At 34.6% G+C, this 20,120-nt stretch overlaps 1 protein-coding gene across 4 annotated transcripts in view; it reads left to right on the top strand.

The window, feature by feature from the left end:
• The first annotated feature begins 9,948 nt into the window (after positions 1 to 9,948).
• LOC121427769 (ATP-dependent translocase ABCB1-like) overlaps positions 9,949 to 20,120 on the top strand; it is a 51,740-nt gene continuing 41,568 nt past the window's right edge. Inside the window, exons 1-2 of one of the 4 annotated variants that reach the window (XM_041624325.1) lie at positions 9,949 to 10,017; positions 14,706 to 14,807. Coding sequence is in view for 1 of the 4 variants with exons in the window: in XM_041624321.1 (XP_041480255.1) it covers positions 9,966 to 10,017 (52 nt within the window). In the remaining 3 variants the exon portion in view is untranslated. Of the gene's footprint in view, positions 10,018 to 14,526; positions 14,808 to 18,113; positions 18,289 to 20,120 lie in introns of those variants that run through there. The other 3 variants (XM_041624321.1, XM_041624324.1, XM_041624323.1) reach the window with 3 other exon arrangements.

A 20,120-nucleotide genomic window follows, 5' to 3' on the forward strand; every position in this document is an offset into this window, starting at 1 on the left:
TTTCTGATTATCATTGAACTCATTCCAAATGAAACTTTATCGTTGAATAGCGCCATCTGTGGTATGGGGAATTACTTGAAGTAGGAACTCCTTCACAGTCATGCAACGTTCGGCGGATTACGTAATCAGACAATGCTGACTTGATCGTCATTATTTACTTGGACAACTGATGGGGAAATATGTTGAATAATTATTGTAGATGCTCCATCAGAAACAGAGAGGAAGAGAGAGGGAGAGAGAGAGACGGAGAGAGAAAGAGAGAAACAGTATGAGTAACTATTTGAAAACACACACGGGCCTTGAACCTAATTTGAAAAATAAAGAATATTATTAACATTCATAAAACGAACAAATGAGCAAGAGTCATTTGAGACGACTATCATTCACAATTCCATTCCAATCATTTTGTTTCCTTTCAATATAATTAACGGTTTGGCTATGTACATAGATACTCATGCAGCAGTGAGTATTCATAGAATATAAAAAATGAAATAAAGTAAAATAAAATGAAATAAAACAAAAAGAAGAAAATATAAGATAAGATAAAATAAAATGAAATGAAACGAAATAAAATAAGATAAAATGAAATAAAAAAATGAATGAACAAAAAAATAGAATGAAATGAATACAGCACAATATGATATAATATAATATAAATGGTTAATTGATGACATACATGACTGGCAGCTATTGGCTGAATATTCATGTTCACATAACATAAGATCATACAATTCAAAGACGTTATACGAAGAGTAGATAATTAAATAAAACGCTATTATTATGATAGGCATTCGATCCATAAATTGCTCCAAAATATCTATCATAGCATATCAAATTACGTGAAGGAGTTCTGAGTGTAAGTGAATATAAATCACATTAAATCAATATTCTATCAATAGAAAAGAAGAATGAATTTGATGAAATAAACTAAGAAAAGAAAATCATATTCAGCAAATTGAAACTTGAAGGTCAAGTCCACGCCAGAAAACAGTAGAGAAAATCAAATGTGAATAACGTTGAAAACTTCATCAAAATCGGATGTAAAATGAGAAAATCATGACATTTTAAAGTTTCGCTTATTTTTCACGAACCAGTTCTATGCTCAACTCGGTGATATGCAATTGAGAGAGCCGATGATGTCATTCACTCTCTATTTCGTTTGTTTTTATTGTTTGAATTATATACAATATTTCAAATTTTGCGAATTTGACAATTAGCACCTCCTTACCTGAACCACAAAATTTTAAAATAATGGAATTCCACGTGTTCAGGGAGGAATGAAACTTCGTTTCACATGACAATGACGAGAAAATAAAAATATTTCGTGTAATCAAATACAAAATAACTAGTAAGTGGGTGGTGTCATCAGTCTCCTCATTTGCATACCGAACAGGATGTGCATGTAACTGTGTAGTGAAACTAAGCGAAACTTTTTTTAGAGCATTTTAACTTTCTTATTTTACATCCGTTTTCAGTGTTATGTTTGTTTGAATTTTCTCTTCCATCCAAATCAGCTTTTTGTTGGGCAGTTGGACTTGTCCTTTAACAAGTGATCATACATGATGCAAGATAGTATACTGTAAATTACTAGTTAACAATGTAAATCATGTTATCTTTAGAAACAGGTTGGATACGAGGGGGGTGGCATCCATCGCCATTGATATTTGATCAAATTCAAGCTGGAGATAATTGGTGAGTCAACGACATCATACGGGATATGAGGTCGTAAAATTGATAGAGTATAGAGAGGGGTACTACACTGTTAGAAAATGTCTACTTAAAAAAACCAAAATTCCCGCAGCAGAGTCCCGAGTACACCTGTAATCTTACTGCAATGTGTAATCTTTCATGCAATTGTGTAAAATTACGGAAAATCGGTATTTGTTGTGTGTAACCTTACAAATTTATTATCATAACACTGCCCCCCTTTTTTAAACAGACCTGTTCTGTAAAGTTGTAGAAAGATTGTAGAAAATCTTTCCTGTTTTAACAATTTACAGAATAATTTGATTATTTCCTTCTGTATTTTTTTTATTCTTCTTCTGTAAAATCTTCTGCTTTTTTATATAACAGTGCATTTTTTTTGTATTTTGCATTTCTAGAAAAAAAATCAATTTCGATCACTATAATCACGATTCAAAAACAAAACAAAAAAAGAGGGGGCAGACACAAAATTTACAGAGGAACTCGATCCTATATTCCTGGGGAAGATGAAAACAATGGAGTTTTTTGCGTAATTTTTCATGTTATCTAGGAAAAAAGGTCCTCTGTGATGCTCTTCGTATACTCTGGACTCACATACGACCCCCAATAGAATAGATAAATATGTGTATAAATTAAATGAATAAATAGATTAGTAAATAAATGAATATATATTTATTTATACATGCATGTTCACAGTGTACAATGTGAAAGAATACACAGATAATATATCATAAAAATAAGTAAATTATGAACATACAAAGGTGTTGCAACATAAGCTGAAAGCTTGATTGGTTTTGCATCCAAGAATAGAATAGATAAATATGTGTATGAATTAAATAAATAAATAGATTAGTAAATAAATGAATATATATTTATTTATACATGCATGTTCACAGTGTACAATGTGAAAGAATACACAGATAATATATCATAAAATAAGTAACTTATGAACATACAAAGGTGTTGCAACATAAGCTGAAAGCTTGATTGGTTTTGCATCCAAGAAAGCAAAATAAAAATGTAAGAATAAGGAAGAGAGGAAAGAAAGAGAAGAATTAAAAAGTGATGGACTGCCAAGAAATAACAATTAAGTTATGGTAATAACTTAATTAATATTAATTCAACAATAAAAAAGAAAAGAAAGAAAACAAAACTACTTTCATGATTACGTTGCTAGCACCTTGAAAAATAAGATAAGAAAAAATCAATTGAATAGAAAAAAATGAATATAAACGAATATTCGTGGCAGATTTGACATTTTGTGTGGGCTTATATAATTATAGTCCCATGCATTTGAATTTCTGTGTGGATTATTATGTGACTCTGAACAAGAAACAAACAAACTCGATTTCTGGTCATATATTACCATATGGTAGGTATCTCACTAACCAGACGTATGTTGAACACAGGGTTTCATTTAAGACTATTGACCTCCTTATAACATTTCTGTCTAAAGTAAAAAAAAATAAACAAACAAACAAACAAAAAACTATGGGGCTAAACCATTACATCTTGAATCGAGTATAGTAAATGTGGAAGCATTACACAAAGCTGGCATAGCAATTAATTATGTATATAGAAAGAGAGAGAGAAGAAAGACAGAGGGAGAGAAAGAAAGGAAAGAAAGGAATGAAAGAAAGAAAGAAAAAAGAAATAAAGAAAGAAGGAAAACAGAAGAAAAGAAAGACAGACAGAAAGATACAACAAAAGACAAAAAAAAGAGATATAGAAAGAAAAGAAACAAAAATAGTAAAGAGAAAACAAAATGAATTAATTAAAAATTAAAGAAAGAATGAAAGAGAAAGGGAGGCATGGAATGATGAGAGGGATGAGGAAGCGCTCTTTCGCAATATCGGGTAAAGGTGAAGGTATGAGGGTGGGTGACGACGATGTCATACATGCATTCTGTCCACGAGCTTCCACGTTGTCAACCGACGAGGGGGAGACTAATGGTCTATATTTAGAAAAAGACGTCAAGGTGATGTTGATCGAACGCCAGACGCTCGTTAATCGAGCGTAGTCTACGTACTCGACACATTTTCACCTTTCTAAAAGACTATAGCTTCCTCAACATTAAAATACTTATAAAACTTTTACTGCAGTTGATGAGAAAGATTTTTTACTTCCAAAGGAAAAAGAGGCGATTTCCAGATATATGTTTATGACTTCCAATAAAACATGTTATTTAAAAAAAAAAAGACGGACATAAACATAAAATAAGTAATAATATGAGTAGTAGTACGAGTACTACTGCTATACTACTACTACTTCTACTCCTATTTTCACCCCTCTTACTAGTACTAGTACTACTATTTATACTACTACTACTACTACCACCACTACTATTACTTCTACTATTACTACTTCTACTACTACTACTACTACTACTACCACTACTACTACTATACTACTATTACTATTACGACTGCTACTACTACTACTACTACTACTACTACTGCTGCTGCTGCTAACTTCTACTACTATTATTTCTACTACTCAGCTTCTATTACTACGTCCAATAATGATTATGATAAAAATAAGACTAAGAATAATAATAACAATAATTACAATGATGATGATGATGATAATAATATAATGTTTTATTTTATTGTCCAACTCAGTGGCGTAACTACGGGGGGGCATGGGGGGGCACGTGCCCCCCCAATCGGCTGGCCAAAAAAAAAAACGGGGAAAAGGAGAAAAAGAGGGAAAAAGGAAGAGAAACGTAGTGGGGGAAGAAGAAATTGTTGTTTATCATATTGTTATATTATATTATGTTATATAACATAAGAAGCATTTTTTCACAACTTTATGAAACATTATTTGCTTAATTGTGTCTTCATTGTTCCTGGTGCTCGCATAGACTTTTTAACGAGATATATAAACCTGCTCTACTAAAGCCTCCCGTTTTCAAATCAATATACAACAAAATAATATATTTCCTCGCAATTAGAGTTATTATTGTTTTAAGTAGTGATATATTCTTTTTCATGACTACTGAAAGTTATTGCCCTATTTTAAGGTCTTAATATAAAACATTTCCTGTCCGTGCTAACGTTCGCATTAGTGGATTGGTGAGATTTCTGCTCTTCATGAACTCCTAAAATCAGTCCTTAAAATGTCAATTTTTCTGATCTGAATATAAAAAAATTTTAACTCGCGCTTCGCGCTCGCATCATTTGGTTAGTGAAATACGTGGGGTCTTAGTGAATTCCTACAAACAAGCCTTGGAATGCCCCTCTTCATGTCTGAATTTCCTAGATTTTCAGCTCGCGCTTCGCGCTCGCAGTATTTCATTAGTGAGATGCGTATAATAATCATGATTACAATGACTTCAAAAAGTGCTCCATGTGTTTAGATGTAATTCTAACAAAATCAGCAAGCGCTTGGCACTCGCATTAGATGACTATGGTGAGATATGTATACTCTGACTTAATGGATTCGTAACTATAGTCCTTAAAATATCCATGTTTGTGGTCAATATATACAAAAATTTCAGCTCGCGCTTCGCGCTCGCATCATTTGGTTAGTCAAATACGTAGGGTCTTAGAGAATTCCTACAAACAACCCTTAGAATGCCCCTCTTCAGGTCTATATTTCCTAAATTTTCAGCTCGCGCTTTTGCGCTTGCAGTATTTGATTAGTAAGATGTGTATGATAATCATGATTACATGACAACAAAAGGTGCTTCATGACTGTGCTTAGATGTACAAAATCAGCAAAGGATGGCAATAGCATTAGATGACTATGGTGAGACATTTATACTCTTAATGGATTCTAAAATATAATCCTTAAAATCTCCTTGTTTAGGGTCAGAATATACAAAAAATTTTGCTCGCGCTTCGCGCTCGCATTGTTTGTTTAGCGAGACAGTTAAGTATCATGATTACAAAACAATTTGCTTATAATGTCAATTTTTAGCCCTCAATATCAAAAATTTTCAGCTCGCGCTTCGCGCTCGCATTATTTAATCAGTGAGATACATATCCGTTTGATGGCACTGCATGTCCTTAAAATATCTCTATTAGGTCAGTTTACCTGACAACTGAGCGCGCTTCGCGCGCTCCCTAAGTGACCCGAAATTTTTGCTGGTGCCCCCCCAATGCCATGACCCACGGTACGCCACTGGTCAAACTTAATGGAAATTCATTTTGTTTACATGCAAACATACAAATTACAAATATACATAATCAAGGAGAGACAAAATTAATACAAAATACTGGCATGCACGTAATACATTCGTTCTTATACATAAGACAATTAAAGGAGTATAACGAGATAATGATGTGAATGTCTATACAATGTTACATTCAATTTAAAAATTACTTTATATACTATGAGAATGACTAAAATCCGTTTGTAAAACCTAAACATGCAATTCGCCCGGAAATTGTAATAAAGGGCAAGTGTCAGCAGGTAATACAACTTCATCATCATCATTCTCCTACTTCTATTACTACTACTACTACTACTACTATTACTACTACTACTACTGCTGCCGCTGCTGCTGCTGCTACTACTACTGATACTACAGTAGCTACTACTACTACTACTACTACTACTACTTCTACTACTCTTACCGTACTTCTACTACTACTACTACTACTACTACTACTACTACTACTACTACTACTACTACTACTACTACTACTACTACTACTATACTACTACTACTATACTACTACTACTTCTATACTACTACTACTACTACTACTTCTACCGCACTAAAAGTACTACAGCTATTACTACTACAACTACTACAACCACTACTATGCACTACTGCTTCTACTACTACTACTACTACTACTACTACTACTACTACTGCTACTATTACTACTACTATCACTATTACTATTACTACTACTGCTGTACTACTATTGCTACTACTATTACTACTACCACTACTTCTACTAATACTGTTTGCGCTACTAATACTTTTACTAATACTACTACTTTTAGTATACTACTACTATAACTATACTACCCCTACTGCTACTACTACTGCCATACTACTTATACTACCACTGATATTAATAAGGATAATAATAATGATGATTATTATAATAATAATAATATCAGTTCAATATCGATACTGTACAGATTATCAGCATTATATGTATTTGTACGTGTCTATATATTGTTATATCCCATTCAAAATTACTTGTATTTCATAATTTGTTGTGCCTTGTTTTACATCATTTTTCCTCAGTATTTATGTTTTGTATATTTTGAATCATTTTTTATTTCTGCTTTGAACACAATATTGGCAGATGCCAATAAATTCAGTTTATCACAACCATTCATCATTCTACCATTTATTTTTGTTAAGCTATCTACCCAAATGCTGAAAATAATAATTATAATGACGATTTCATTTTCCCTCTATCTGTTGCTCTTACGAAAGAGTTCTTACGAAATAATTTCATATGACGCACGCTTGAGAACAAAAGCGCCGAAGATAACAATAAAAAAGATAATTTTTTGTAAAACCTAACCATTCAGTCCGAACGGAAGTTCTGAAAGAGGGTACATGTACATAGTCATCAGATAATACAATTTCATCATCATGATCATCAGGCGTGGATCCAGGGCGGGGGAGCACAGGGGGCACGTGTCCCCTTTTTGAGAAGCAAAATCAAAAAGTTGTAATATAAAAAATGCCCTGAAAACCAGAGACTTTTTTATTTTGATTTGTGCTTGAAGACCCTTTTTTTTTTGGGGGGGGGGGGCTTGTCACAATTTTCCTCCCAAAAATTTGCCTCCCCTTTTTGAAAATCATTGATCCGCCCCCGATGATCATCTTACGATTTGGGTCTCTCTTTCTCCCATGCATAGGTAGGTATGCTGAGATAGAAGGGAAGAAAAAAAAATCAATTAAAAACAGGAACATGATTGGGTTAGGGGTGCAGTTTTGAACCCACAGGGTGCAAAAATGAACCCCAACCGCTGGGTTTTTGAACCCACAGGGTGCAAAAATGAACCCCAACCGCAGGGTTCAATTTTTGAACCCATATGGTGTTGAGTTTGCATCAATCTTTCGGGGTTCAATTTTGAACGTTTATTTCTTAGTGTGTATTGCATCATGTTTTTAGAACATTTTCACTTAGTGGTGTTGATTCACATATTTGGAACTGTCTGTCTTTTAGCCACTAAACATATCATTCGATCTGCAAACTTGGAATCTATCTATTAAAATGGCCGATTAAATAAAGATAAGAATACATAACCTTCAGGGAATCGAGCAGACTCCCGTGCTTTAAAGGTTACATTTTAGAATAAAAGAGGAAGAAAAATAACAGACACGCATTACACTGTTTACAAATTACAATACAGTTGAAATCGAGTGTATTGTATATAGGTTTTGTTTTGCTTAATTTATTTTGTTGTTCTTTGTATTGTTTGTATATTGCACGGCATCTCTGAAAAACTCTGTCTGTCTGTCTCATTTTCTCCCTCTTCCTTTCCCCTTGCGCTCATTTGAACAGATATTTACACTCCAATGTGATTGCCATTATACAGTTTTGTTTTCATGTTCAGCATAATACTTATACAACTGCTTCCACCATCCATCCTACTATGACGTTTATCCCAGTTCGTCTACTATTTGGTCCAATTGCAGTAGGTCCCATTTACCATCTAAATAATCCCCAGTGGGGTTATACCCCTTATTCATCTAATATCCACTTGTTTTAAAGGGGTGGTCCAGGTTGAAAGTATTTATAGCTTAATAAATAGAGTAGAATTCACTGAGCAAAATGTCGAAAATTTCGTCAAAATCGGACTACAAATAGCAAAGTTATTGAATTTTAAAGGTTAGTAATATTTTGTAAAAACAGTTGTCATGAATATTCATTAGGTGGGCTGATGATGTCATTCTCCACTTGTTCTTTTGTATTTTATTATATGAAATTAGGTTTACTAAAAAATTTTCCTCCAAGCACTAGAAAAATTGGATTGACAACTGATTTAGTGCATTAGATATTTATTGCTGCAACTTATTTCATTATAAGGGAGACATATTATTCACACAAGTATGAAATAATAAAAAATATGATTTTATGTAATAACATAAGAAAACGGAAAGTGGAGATGTGACATCATCAGCTCGCCTAATGAATATTCATGACGATTGTTTTAAAAAATATTGCTAAACTTTAAACTTCAATAACTTTATTATTTGTTATCCGATTTTAATGAAATTTTTCAGCGTTTTGCTCAGTGAGTTCTACTCTGTGTATTAAGCTATAAATATTTTCAGCCTGGACCACCCCTTTAACACCGTTTAGTCTATGAACTGTTTACAAATCAACTTTTCATTTGACGCATTGCATATTGGTGAAGCGTATGAGGTGGAAATTAGACCATGGGAATTAATTGCATTAATTGAAAACTAAATGACAGTTGGGCCAAGTGATGGTTTAGTTAAACCACACGGTAGATAGGCCGCAATGATAGTATAGACCATGTGGGTTTGATACGTACCAATCATGATCTGAGAATGAGAACGTAACCTAATAGACCATGGAGGTACATGAAATATATAGACCATTATGGATAAGGGTCTCAAAAGCACCGATTTTCAAGAAAAAGTGTGGTTTTGAAAGACTAGTGGTCAATGGTCAATCGCGGGGTCAAATGTATTTAGAGTACGTTTTTTCCACAAGCTTTTTTTCTTAAGACTAGCCAAACGTGTTTATGGTATGCCCCCCCCCCCTCAAGCTTCTTCCCCGAGGTCATATTTTGCCGACAACTTGTTTAGGGGCCAAAATGTGTAAATAATGCCCGCGAAAACTTGTTAAAGGGGTTATTTTGCACACAGAAAAAAACTTGTTTAGGGTGTGTTTGGAAATTATTTGGTCACGCGTGTGTACAGCAATATATTTGACTGCCCCTTTGTTTTATGAATGTCAATTTGGGTCAACAACACGTACAAGCCTGATGAGCATTTTATCAGTTCACTTTTGTTTAGTATATACTTATTCTAATTTTTATGGAAAGGGATGAAACGAATGATTAAATCAACATATAGATATAAGTGCCGACGATGGGACAAACCAAACGGGTGTTTTGTTATCATTGGCACTCGCGGCACTCACGAATTTGAATGTGCATGACCTCATAATGGCGCGAGTCTTTCGAAGTAAAGTGTGACTCATCGGATGGGTAAACGAAGAATTGACCAATGGGAGCGTTCCTATAATTCTTCTCAAACTACAAAAAGAGAACGCATTATTCTCTGGATCCAGATTTCTGTCGTTAGTATGGATGTTCAAATATCTGCGACGAATAAGGAACGGACTCAATCTAACACAGGTAAGTCTACAAAAATATTCTATATGTTGTGCAATATTTTATTATTTATATCATTCAATGTAATTATGGATGTATGATTTTTTTTGTATTATACTTAATTTTCTTCATAACAATCTTTGTACCGCATCTACTGGAAAAATATACACTTGTCAGGGGCCGCGCAGCGGTTTTCAAGGGGGGGGGGGCAGACCATGCAAAATCATTTTCATATCGGCATTTTTACGTTTTTGTACACGATTTGGGGAAAAAAGTGGAAATTATCTTTCCCCAATCAAATTTTACGTATTACGATAAGGGACTATGCCGGCCATTTTCAATTTCAAAGTGCAGCATTCATCACCTTTATGACACAAGCTATGATATATTACGCTAGAAATCACAGGGTTTGGACAATACACTACACTTACATGTTACATCAATTTATCAAACAATTTTATTGTAAATATTCTGTCAAAATTATCTGTCCCCAGTTACAATGTACATACTTTAGGCTCCTATGACAGCCACACTCTAAAAAAATGAAGTGCTAATTCAGCTCTTAAAGAGCGTGTACAGTGACTGATATTTCTCGTTCACATTTGAACTACAAATCAGCACTCCGAAGTGCAGCCACTATACACGCTCTTTAAGAGCTGAATTAGCACTTCATTTTTTAGAGTGCATTTTGACTTTCAACATAAGGCATTTATCACCTTCTCGACCAATTAATATGTGATCTATTTAGTTCGAAATCATGTTCAAGACAATATTTTACTTATAAATCACAGAGTTACGTGCATTTTTGTTCCCATCCTTATGAAAATTAGTTTACCTATACGCATGTTACATAATTTAGTTAAGGCTTGTAGCGGTCATTTTGAAAGTCAAAATGCAGGATGTATCACCTACATGAGAGAGGAAATGCGATGTTTTGTAAAAATCACGTTTTCACACAATATTTTCCTCATACTACAGAATTATATGGGTTTCAAAGTCAGCGAATCCTAATCCTTGCAAAATTATTTGTCCCCATTTACATTGTAAAGGGGTCATTTCGAATTTCACAATACAGCATTATATCATGCATGAGAAAGGAAATGATATATGTTTCGCTAAAAAAACATGTTTTCAGACAATATTTCACTCGTAGATTACAATACATACATTTTATTGTTCTTACTCTTGTGAACATTAGTTTCGTCATTCGCTCTGTTCATAAAACAGATAGGGCCTATGGCAGCCATTTTGAATGTCAAAGTACAGCATTATTGCCGAAATGTCTCTTTAGAAATCATGTCATTTTTTGACCAATATTTCGTAATTATTGGCATTTTATTGTCAAGCAAATTCAAATGTTGTGAAAATTATGTTTCCCCTTTTATATATTGTACACGGTATGAGGGGTCTATGACAGCTATTTTTAATATCATAATATAGCATTTATCACATTAGATAGTATACAAATGACATAGTTCTGTTAAAGGTCAAGTCCACCTCAGAACATTATTGATTTGAATCAAGAGAGAAAAATCAGACAATTAAGCACAATGCTGAAAATTTCATCAAAATCGGATGTAAAATAAGATAGTTATAACATTTAAAAGTTTCGCTTATTTCTAACAAAATAGCTATATGAACGAGCCAGTTACATCCAAATGAGAGAGTCGATGATGTCACTCACTAACTTTTTTTTTTTTCTTTTTTTTATTGTTTGAATTATACAATATTTCAATTTTTACGAATTTGACGATTAGGACCTCCTTGCCTGAAGCACAAAATGTTAAAATAATGGTATTCCACGTGTTCAGGGAGGAATGAAACTTTGTTTCACATGACAATGACGAGAAAATAAAAATATTTAATATTTCATACAATAAAATACAAAAGAAATAGTGATGAGTGATATCATCAGTTCCTCATTTGCATACCGACCGAGATGTGCATATAACTGTTTTTGTGAAATATAGCGAAACTTTAAAGTGCCATAACTTTCTTATTTTACATCCGATTTTGATGAAATTTTCAGTGTTATGCTTGTTGAATTTTTCTCTTTTTATTCAAATCAAGTTTTTGTTGAGGTGGACTTGTCCATTAATAATCATGTTTTCAGACAGTAGTCCACTCGTAGGTCACAATCACATGCAATAGTAGTGTTCTTGTTTTAAAATTATCTTTCCCCATTCATATTCACATAATAGAGTATGATAGGGGACTATGGCGGCCATTTTAAATATCAGTAAAATTAATATGTTGTCAAACAACGTTTTTCCAACAGTATTTCACTTATACACAATAATATAGGGTATAGGGTATTTATATTGCGCACATCCACCTTGTTAGTAGGTGCTCAAGGCGCTCCTATATTACCCGGCTAAGCAAAACAATCCATCTTATAGTTAATGTGTGGGAAATGTTATGATTTTCATAGGTAATTTGCATTTATTGCGGCCATATTGGATTTTGACAATTTGCGGAAAAAGCTCAAGGTTACAAGAGTGGCATCATTCAGAATCGGAAACAGCACCCTGGAATTAACAAGAAACCACCATCAGATCATAAAACATATATATCTGAAAAAAACCCAAGGTTCGACCCCTTCTCTATGGGACCTATCCTGGACTATGATTTCTGTTAAGGGAAAAAAGGATGAAAATCTTTGTATTTCACTTTCACATTCAATTTCGACCCCCCCCCTCCAACAGAAATTACTCGATAACATATTTTTCCATATGACTTAATTGTGGAAAATGATATTTTTTTATATTGCACTTTCAAATTCAATTTCAATTTTTTTTCCACATGTAAAATCCTATGGAAATAACATATTATCGGTTTATGGCAATAGTATTGATCATATAAGTATAAGAACTATTACCATGAATATCACAATCAAGTGGAAGCGCCGTGCTGTAGCGGTTCGCCTTGTAATCAGAGGGTCGTGTGTTCGAATCCCACCATGGCCTAGCGTCCTATGGCAAGGCGTCAATCCACAATGTGCCGCTCTCCACCCAGGTGTTAAATGGGTACCCAGTAGGATGCGAAAGCGTATGTAGAATTGTTGGAATGCTCCCCAGGGAGTGGAGATGGTGCATACATTGTATGCGGGCATGCAAGGATCCGATGACTGGGCTAATAATATATCTGTAAAGCGCTTAGAGACTTCGTTCCGATGTGTTATGCGCTATATAAATGCGCTATTATTATTATTATCATCATCAGCAGCAGCATCTGTGTTACAGATGGACAGATGTTGAGTGCCCCCGTCATTGAAAAATAGTAGGCATATATGTTTTGTCGGGAACCCTACCATTTCAATTCAGAGTTTTGGGGGGCTGTAAAATGTTAAACATTGTAGGCATTTCAAAAGAACATATTTTGTACAAATTTTAACCAGCACGAGGGTAATTATGTGTCCAACCAATTTTGAGCAGTATTGTAGCCAATGCGGGAAGCACATTGTCCAGCACGGTTGGAAAAGAAGCAGCAATTAGAATGGGCACAATTTTCACCACATTGGATAAATAAAAATGCCCGAAAGAAATGCCAAATGTTGGTTGGACACCTAATTACCCTCATGGAGCACTTTTGCCCAATATCTTTACTAGTGCATCATTCCTGCTTGACTTCTCATCGTGCATGTTCATATCATGTTCAAACCATTATCTGCCATTGTAAGGATTTATTGGCTCGATCGCTTCGCTCGCAGATTTTCAGATCAGTCCGCGATCTAGCCTTTGAACAAGGCACCGTGTCTGTTATGATATTCATATCAAATGCCTACCGACTTGAAAAAAGAATAAGACTATCTCGCGCTCACTCGGGTCGCGCCAATTCTCTTCGTCGGCCGCTAGTCTCTTCTCAGCCACTACTTGACGAGGATTCGAATATAACCAAGCCTTGTCAATAGGCTACCCTCGATCATAGTACGTTTACCGCATTGCACCATTGAACACCTGTGTGTTTAATTAAGTAGGCCACAGTGCAAAGCATGCAGGAATTCGCGTCATATTGTATACTTACTGCATGTACTGGTTCAAGGATTAATATGACTCGCGTTATTATTATCATTTTATGAAAAGAAAATAGTGCATGCCAAATGCGATGGTTTGTGACGATATGCATTTCAGCATACATGCTCCTACAGGATCATGAGGATGAGCTAGCATACTCGCAATATTCAAGATATTGAACTTTGATCGATCGAGCTGAATGATTCGCATTATAATCGCAAGTCACAAGACCGAACTGAGGGAAGGGCTAAAGTATTTGCATGATGCAAATAGTGAGCGATAAAAAACAAATACGGTCACTCCATTCGCCATAATACATCTGCTATTTGATAGGATGGTTATTTTTATGGTTCTCTCTACAGCCTATAATTATGACCCTTGCCCCTTCAAGATAATAATTTTATCGCGCTTATGTCATCTTGATTGTCGTGTTGCACGGAGGTTTATAATCAAAAGCCACCCACAAAATTGAACGTAACTTGATTTAACCAATCATAATCGCGCCATACAATTGTTTTCTTTACGTTACTTGTGTTCGCACTGGTAGCTGCATTCTGGCGATCTCCTCGATTTTGGGTTAACGATTGCGCGCCCTTTCTGGAGCTACTTTACCGCTGACCATACGTAATCGATGACCACATGAAGGGAATGTGATGTTTTACTGACATTTACCACGTTATTTCTCCTGCTTTTTTGCAGCTAGTACCAGGAGATTAAAAGGAATCACTACCATATAGTCTTACTTCAAGAACATCGGATCGAGATTGATTTGTCCATATATATAATAGGGTGTAAACCAAGGTAAGGAAGACAGGAATATTCATAAATCATTTTTTTATACAGATTTTGTCATAATTGTTTAATGCAATTAATATGATTTTTTTTCATTGATATACAAAAGGATCTCTATATGCAGATCCATATATTCAGAGATTCTTTTTAAATAAACAGGTTATTCTTTTGTATTAAAATTATGCAGTTTTTATGATGCGCCTATAGTATTTGCCTGTGGCCTTTGGATGTCTTGCAAGACAGTCTTCAGTTCCTGCGTATCGATCCAACTGTTCCTTGGATCATTCATGCAGTATACCGAACGATCCCATTAACATCGCCTGGGTCGAGTCCGGCATAAAGTAGATAAATTTCTTGCTGGAGGAAAACACGCGAGTTGATATCGGTATACCGATCGTTTAAAATACGAAAAATTAGGGAAATATTATTTTCTTCATTAAAACCTGTAGATGAATGGTAATGAATCGATAATAGCAGATATTGGAACATCTGTACATCCATTTTACAACATTGTGGCTGGATTTCCCTTCAACGTCATTACTACACCTGACTATGAAAGTGAGAAGCGGGGGGGGGGGCTGGAAATGTAAAGGCACTCCCTAAGATTTTTTGCTGGGGCGTTGCGTATTATTTACCATAGGCAGCTGGGCAGCACCCCCTGGAAAAAGGTTGGTATACCATGGACCTATACTACACTATTAAAAAAACGTGATTTTACAGAAAAGAGAAGATTTGCAGAAAGCAAGAGCAGAATCATTCTGTAAATTCATAAAACAGGAATTTTTCTGCAATTTTACTGAACAGGTCTGTTTAAAAAGGGGAAGGGTGCTCTATTTAAAGAAATTTGTAAGATTCCATATAACAAATACCAATTTCGTGTAAGATTACGCAATCTGGTAAGATTACAGGTGTTCTCGAGACTCTGCTGCAGGAACTTCTTTTATTTTAAGGATAAATTTTACCAGTGTAGGTCCATGGTATACTAAAGTGCATAAATGTGACCAAAATCACTATTCCCCCTTTCTTTCTTTCTTTCTTTCTACATATACGTAAGAACATATCGGTGTAGAAATCGATTTTAGAGGGTTAAAGGGTTGCTCGTTTGTAATAAAACAAAAGGAAAAACTAAATGAAATTTGGTATATATGTATATATATATATATATGTATATATAAATGATAAATGAATGAATAAATGAATAAAACTAAATAAAGTAAAATAAAATAAGAAACGAAGAAATACAAAAAAAAATATAGAAAATAAAGAATAAAAATGACGACTAAGAAAAACAGGAGGAAATAAAGTAAAGATATGAAATATGATATAAAAATGTGATCATATTAATTTCTAAATATTATTTCGAAATCTATAACAACTGATTTTTGAAATGTTTGCACGCTCACTTTTAAATTTTTTTGCCCCAAACGTCATCTCTCAGTGTCCTCCTCATTTTTTGGCTTTTTACGCCACTGAATGCTATGTCGGACAAGGTTGAGTCTGTCAAGGACAACTTTTCTAGAGCAAACCATTACAACGATTTGAATATTATTGCTCACCAGATACCGAGAAATGTCTTATTTACCCCCGAGCGATATCACGTGGTTTGCATCGTAATGAATATTCATGTCGGGTTCTCTGATCGTCATGTTTACATAATAGCTTCCTGACTTCCATGTATGGTTATCAGAGTTCTGCCAAAGGCCATATATGTTTATGATATTTCTGCACTGATGCAGGTTGTTGTTTGCAGATTATCGCACGCCGGGAATGGAAATTATTATTTTTTTGTTTACCCTAATCTATAAATTGTTTTGTTATGATAACATCTACACAGCAAAAACTGTGTTGTAAACCAGTGTACATAGAGGAAAACACCAATTATTTTACACCGGTGCTAAATTGGTGGTGTTAGTTTTACACCTATAGGTGTTATTACTACATTCTTTGGTGTTACGTTTAATCTCTAGGGTGTAATTTTAACACCTCAGGGTGTGGTCCTCTATTAACACCAATTGGTGTCAGTTTTAACACCACAGTTTTCACAGTGCTTTTTAATATCATATACTTGTTTCTCAATGATTATTTTGACTATGGCTGTGATAACCTTGATTTTGTTTTTGAATGACCGGAAAAGCTTATATAAGTCCTACTTTGACATGTTTGAGAGGAATATTTTCAAGAAGAGGGATTTTTGCATTCGCAATGTTAAGGGGCAAGTCCACCCCAACAAAATCTTGATTTGAATAAAAAGAGAAAAAAAAGCCCAGAAACACCCCATTAGACTATTTGATGCTGAAGCAGTTGACATGAAAAAGAATATGAAATTCAATCATAAATTAAGTAAGTTTACTGTAAAGTAACTGAACGTAATTAAAGTAATTTGACAGTATTACGTAATTGATCAATTACCTTGTACACAGCAAAAACTGTGGTGTTAACCGGTGTACATAGAGAACCACACCAGTTCTTTTACACCGGTGTTAATTTAGTGATGTTAGTTTTACACCTACAGGTGTTATTACAACACCTTTGGTTATTACATTTACACTCTTTGGTGTTAAGTTCAATCTTTAGGGTGGAATTTTAACACCTCAGGGTGTGCTCCTCTATTAACACCAATTGGTGTCAGTTTTAACACCACAGTTTTTACAGTGTAATAGAGCCTGATTAACTATGCCCCTTCCGGCCCTTCTATATGTAAATCTCATTTAAGACAGGATGATTTTGGTAAAACACTTGTTTTCTATATAGACTCCAGCCCGCATTCAGGGGGAGGGGGTGCAGGATCGGTTGTTGGTGTCACATAAATAGTTCAAAACTAGTCCGTTATAAAGAAAAATATTTGACAGGCTAAAGAGGGGGCTAAAGACAAAAAAATAAAGCAATTATATATTTCAATGCAAATCCTCATTCACTTTTCAGTAACCATTCGTCATGTTCGCTTTGATACTATATTTTCTAATGTACATGTATTTCTATTTTGATGATGATTCTTAAATGTCAGGATTTTATGGGGGAATTCATAACGTGAATGTGCCGATGGGAGGGGGGGCAAAATTGTTCTTGCCCCATGCACCCCTCCTCCATCCCCCCCCCCTTCCCCATATTCTTTCATATTTCTAGGCCAGTTCCCACATTCTCAAGGGCATAAGAATAAGCATAGAAGAGTGCCTGGGAATGCAAGACTATTTTTCTCAAGCGGCGATCGATCTTTATGACCTGAAATGGGCGATCGCACGATTGAAGTAATGAATATTACGTAATAATTAAGTCCGATTGGTTGCGTTTCTACGCAGCAAGTGCCGTACTACGGTATAGAAATTATATCACTCACGAGCTTTGCTCTGGAGATTACAAACAATACATACCACGCAACCGCGTGAAAGGAACGATTTGTTTGGGGGAGAATCGGGGGCAGTTCTTGTCGAGATATAACGAAGGAGGAAAAACATCTTTTTCGAGTTATTTAGGATATATAGCTGCATTTTTGGTAAGTGATATTGATGAGAGCTCGAGAGGAGAAAAAGATATCATATCATATGCATTCGAAACCTAGGCTAGGGAACCTATGTCGGGTTTATTATATATTCGATATGCGACAGCTACATAATTATGTTCATTGCTCTGTACCTGTGTGTGTGTGTGTGTGTGTGTGTGTGTGTGGGTATTTGAATGCAAGGCCAGCGGTATATGGGGGTGTACTCGTCTCCGCATTTGCATTTTATACCAACCTCCCCGTATTTTAGGGAGGGTATTCAAAAGAATGTGAATTGAAAAATCATTCGAAACATGTTAATGGACAACGTCTTATTATGATGTGCCACTTTAATAGATGGGTGATAATGTACTGTTTCTTGCTGCTGATTTTTCATCTCCTATGATCTATATATGAGCCCAGAGCTCGACATAATGGCATGCCGACATATTATTCATCAATGATAGATTATTATCGATGATATTCACATATGGTATTATCATAATTATATTATATTAAGTACCAGTGGAGCGGATGAATTCAATTTGCCCATACCGGACATGTAATATGGTGCAAGATTTTCATTTTTATTCATTTATTTATTTTTAACGGGGGATGTTCAGATTCTAAGCTATATATGTTACTACAGATTACAGTATGGGGCTACGCAAAAAGGGAGAAAGGGTTTTCGGTTAGGGTTAAAGGTTTTTTTTTGTCAAATATGTTTATAATTTTAGGCCATATTAAATGTGACTATCTAGTTAAGTCATATTCAAATATGAATCATTTAAGGGATAGTGATGTTTATAGGGATTGGCTTTGGAGAATAATAGTAGATGGTAGTAACATGCGTAGTAAATTACAAAATACATTAAAATACATTTGGCTTAACGGTAAAAGAAAGTTAGAGCAGACAATTATTTCATGAGAAAGTCTTTACAAGCAAGTCAAATTGTCAAAATATTGTCTTGACCTGGTTCATTCATGTTAACCTAGACTTTGTGGAATCGTAAAATATTAGATCAAAAACGATTATTCTGATGACCATTCAAAGCTACGCTACACCATAGACTTTACACAGCAAAAACTGTGGTGTTAACCGGTGTATAGAGGACCACACCAGTTATTTTACACTGGTATTAAATTGACAGTGTTAGTTTAACACCTATATGTGTTTTATAACAACACCATCGGTTGTTACATTTACACTTTTTGGTGTTATGTTAAATCTCTAGGGTGTAATTTTAACACCTCATGGTGTGGTCCTCTATTAACACCAACTGGTGTCAGTTTTAACACCACTGTTTTTACAGTGTACCGTCCATATTCTGATCTTATATTAGGTACACTCTGGTATAAAGCCGGTCTAAAGTTGAGGTTTAACTATAAATAGGCAATTGTAACAAAAACATCAAACAGTTCTGGTTCAATATAATAATTTGACCGAAATCATAACTGTCTTGCAATGTTGACTAAAATACTTTTCTTCACAAAGAGTATAAAATGTAAATCATATTCTGACCTTTTTGGCTTCCAATAATTTCAGCCGCGGTTTGACGTAGCATGACTGAATGTAAACTGGATAAGACAGGCCTTCATATTCTGATATTAATCCATCAAGATTATGAAAGCATATACGTAGATTATAAATTGTGGTTTCATTTTCGGGATGTCTTGGCATAATATCAATCAATCCTCCAATATCGTATATGGTTACGTTTATAAGCTTGGCTGAATTTGTGGTAAATAATCCCTCAATACTAATATTCGTTGGACTATAAGAGAACTAATGATAATAATAATAATGATAATAATAACAATAATGATAACAATAATAATAACAACAA

This window comes from Lytechinus variegatus, chromosome 14 (assembly GCF_018143015.1).
Source record: "Lytechinus variegatus isolate NC3 chromosome 14, Lvar_3.0, whole genome shotgun sequence".
Classification (NCBI taxonomy): domain Eukaryota; kingdom Metazoa; phylum Echinodermata; class Echinoidea; order Temnopleuroida; family Toxopneustidae; genus Lytechinus; species Lytechinus variegatus.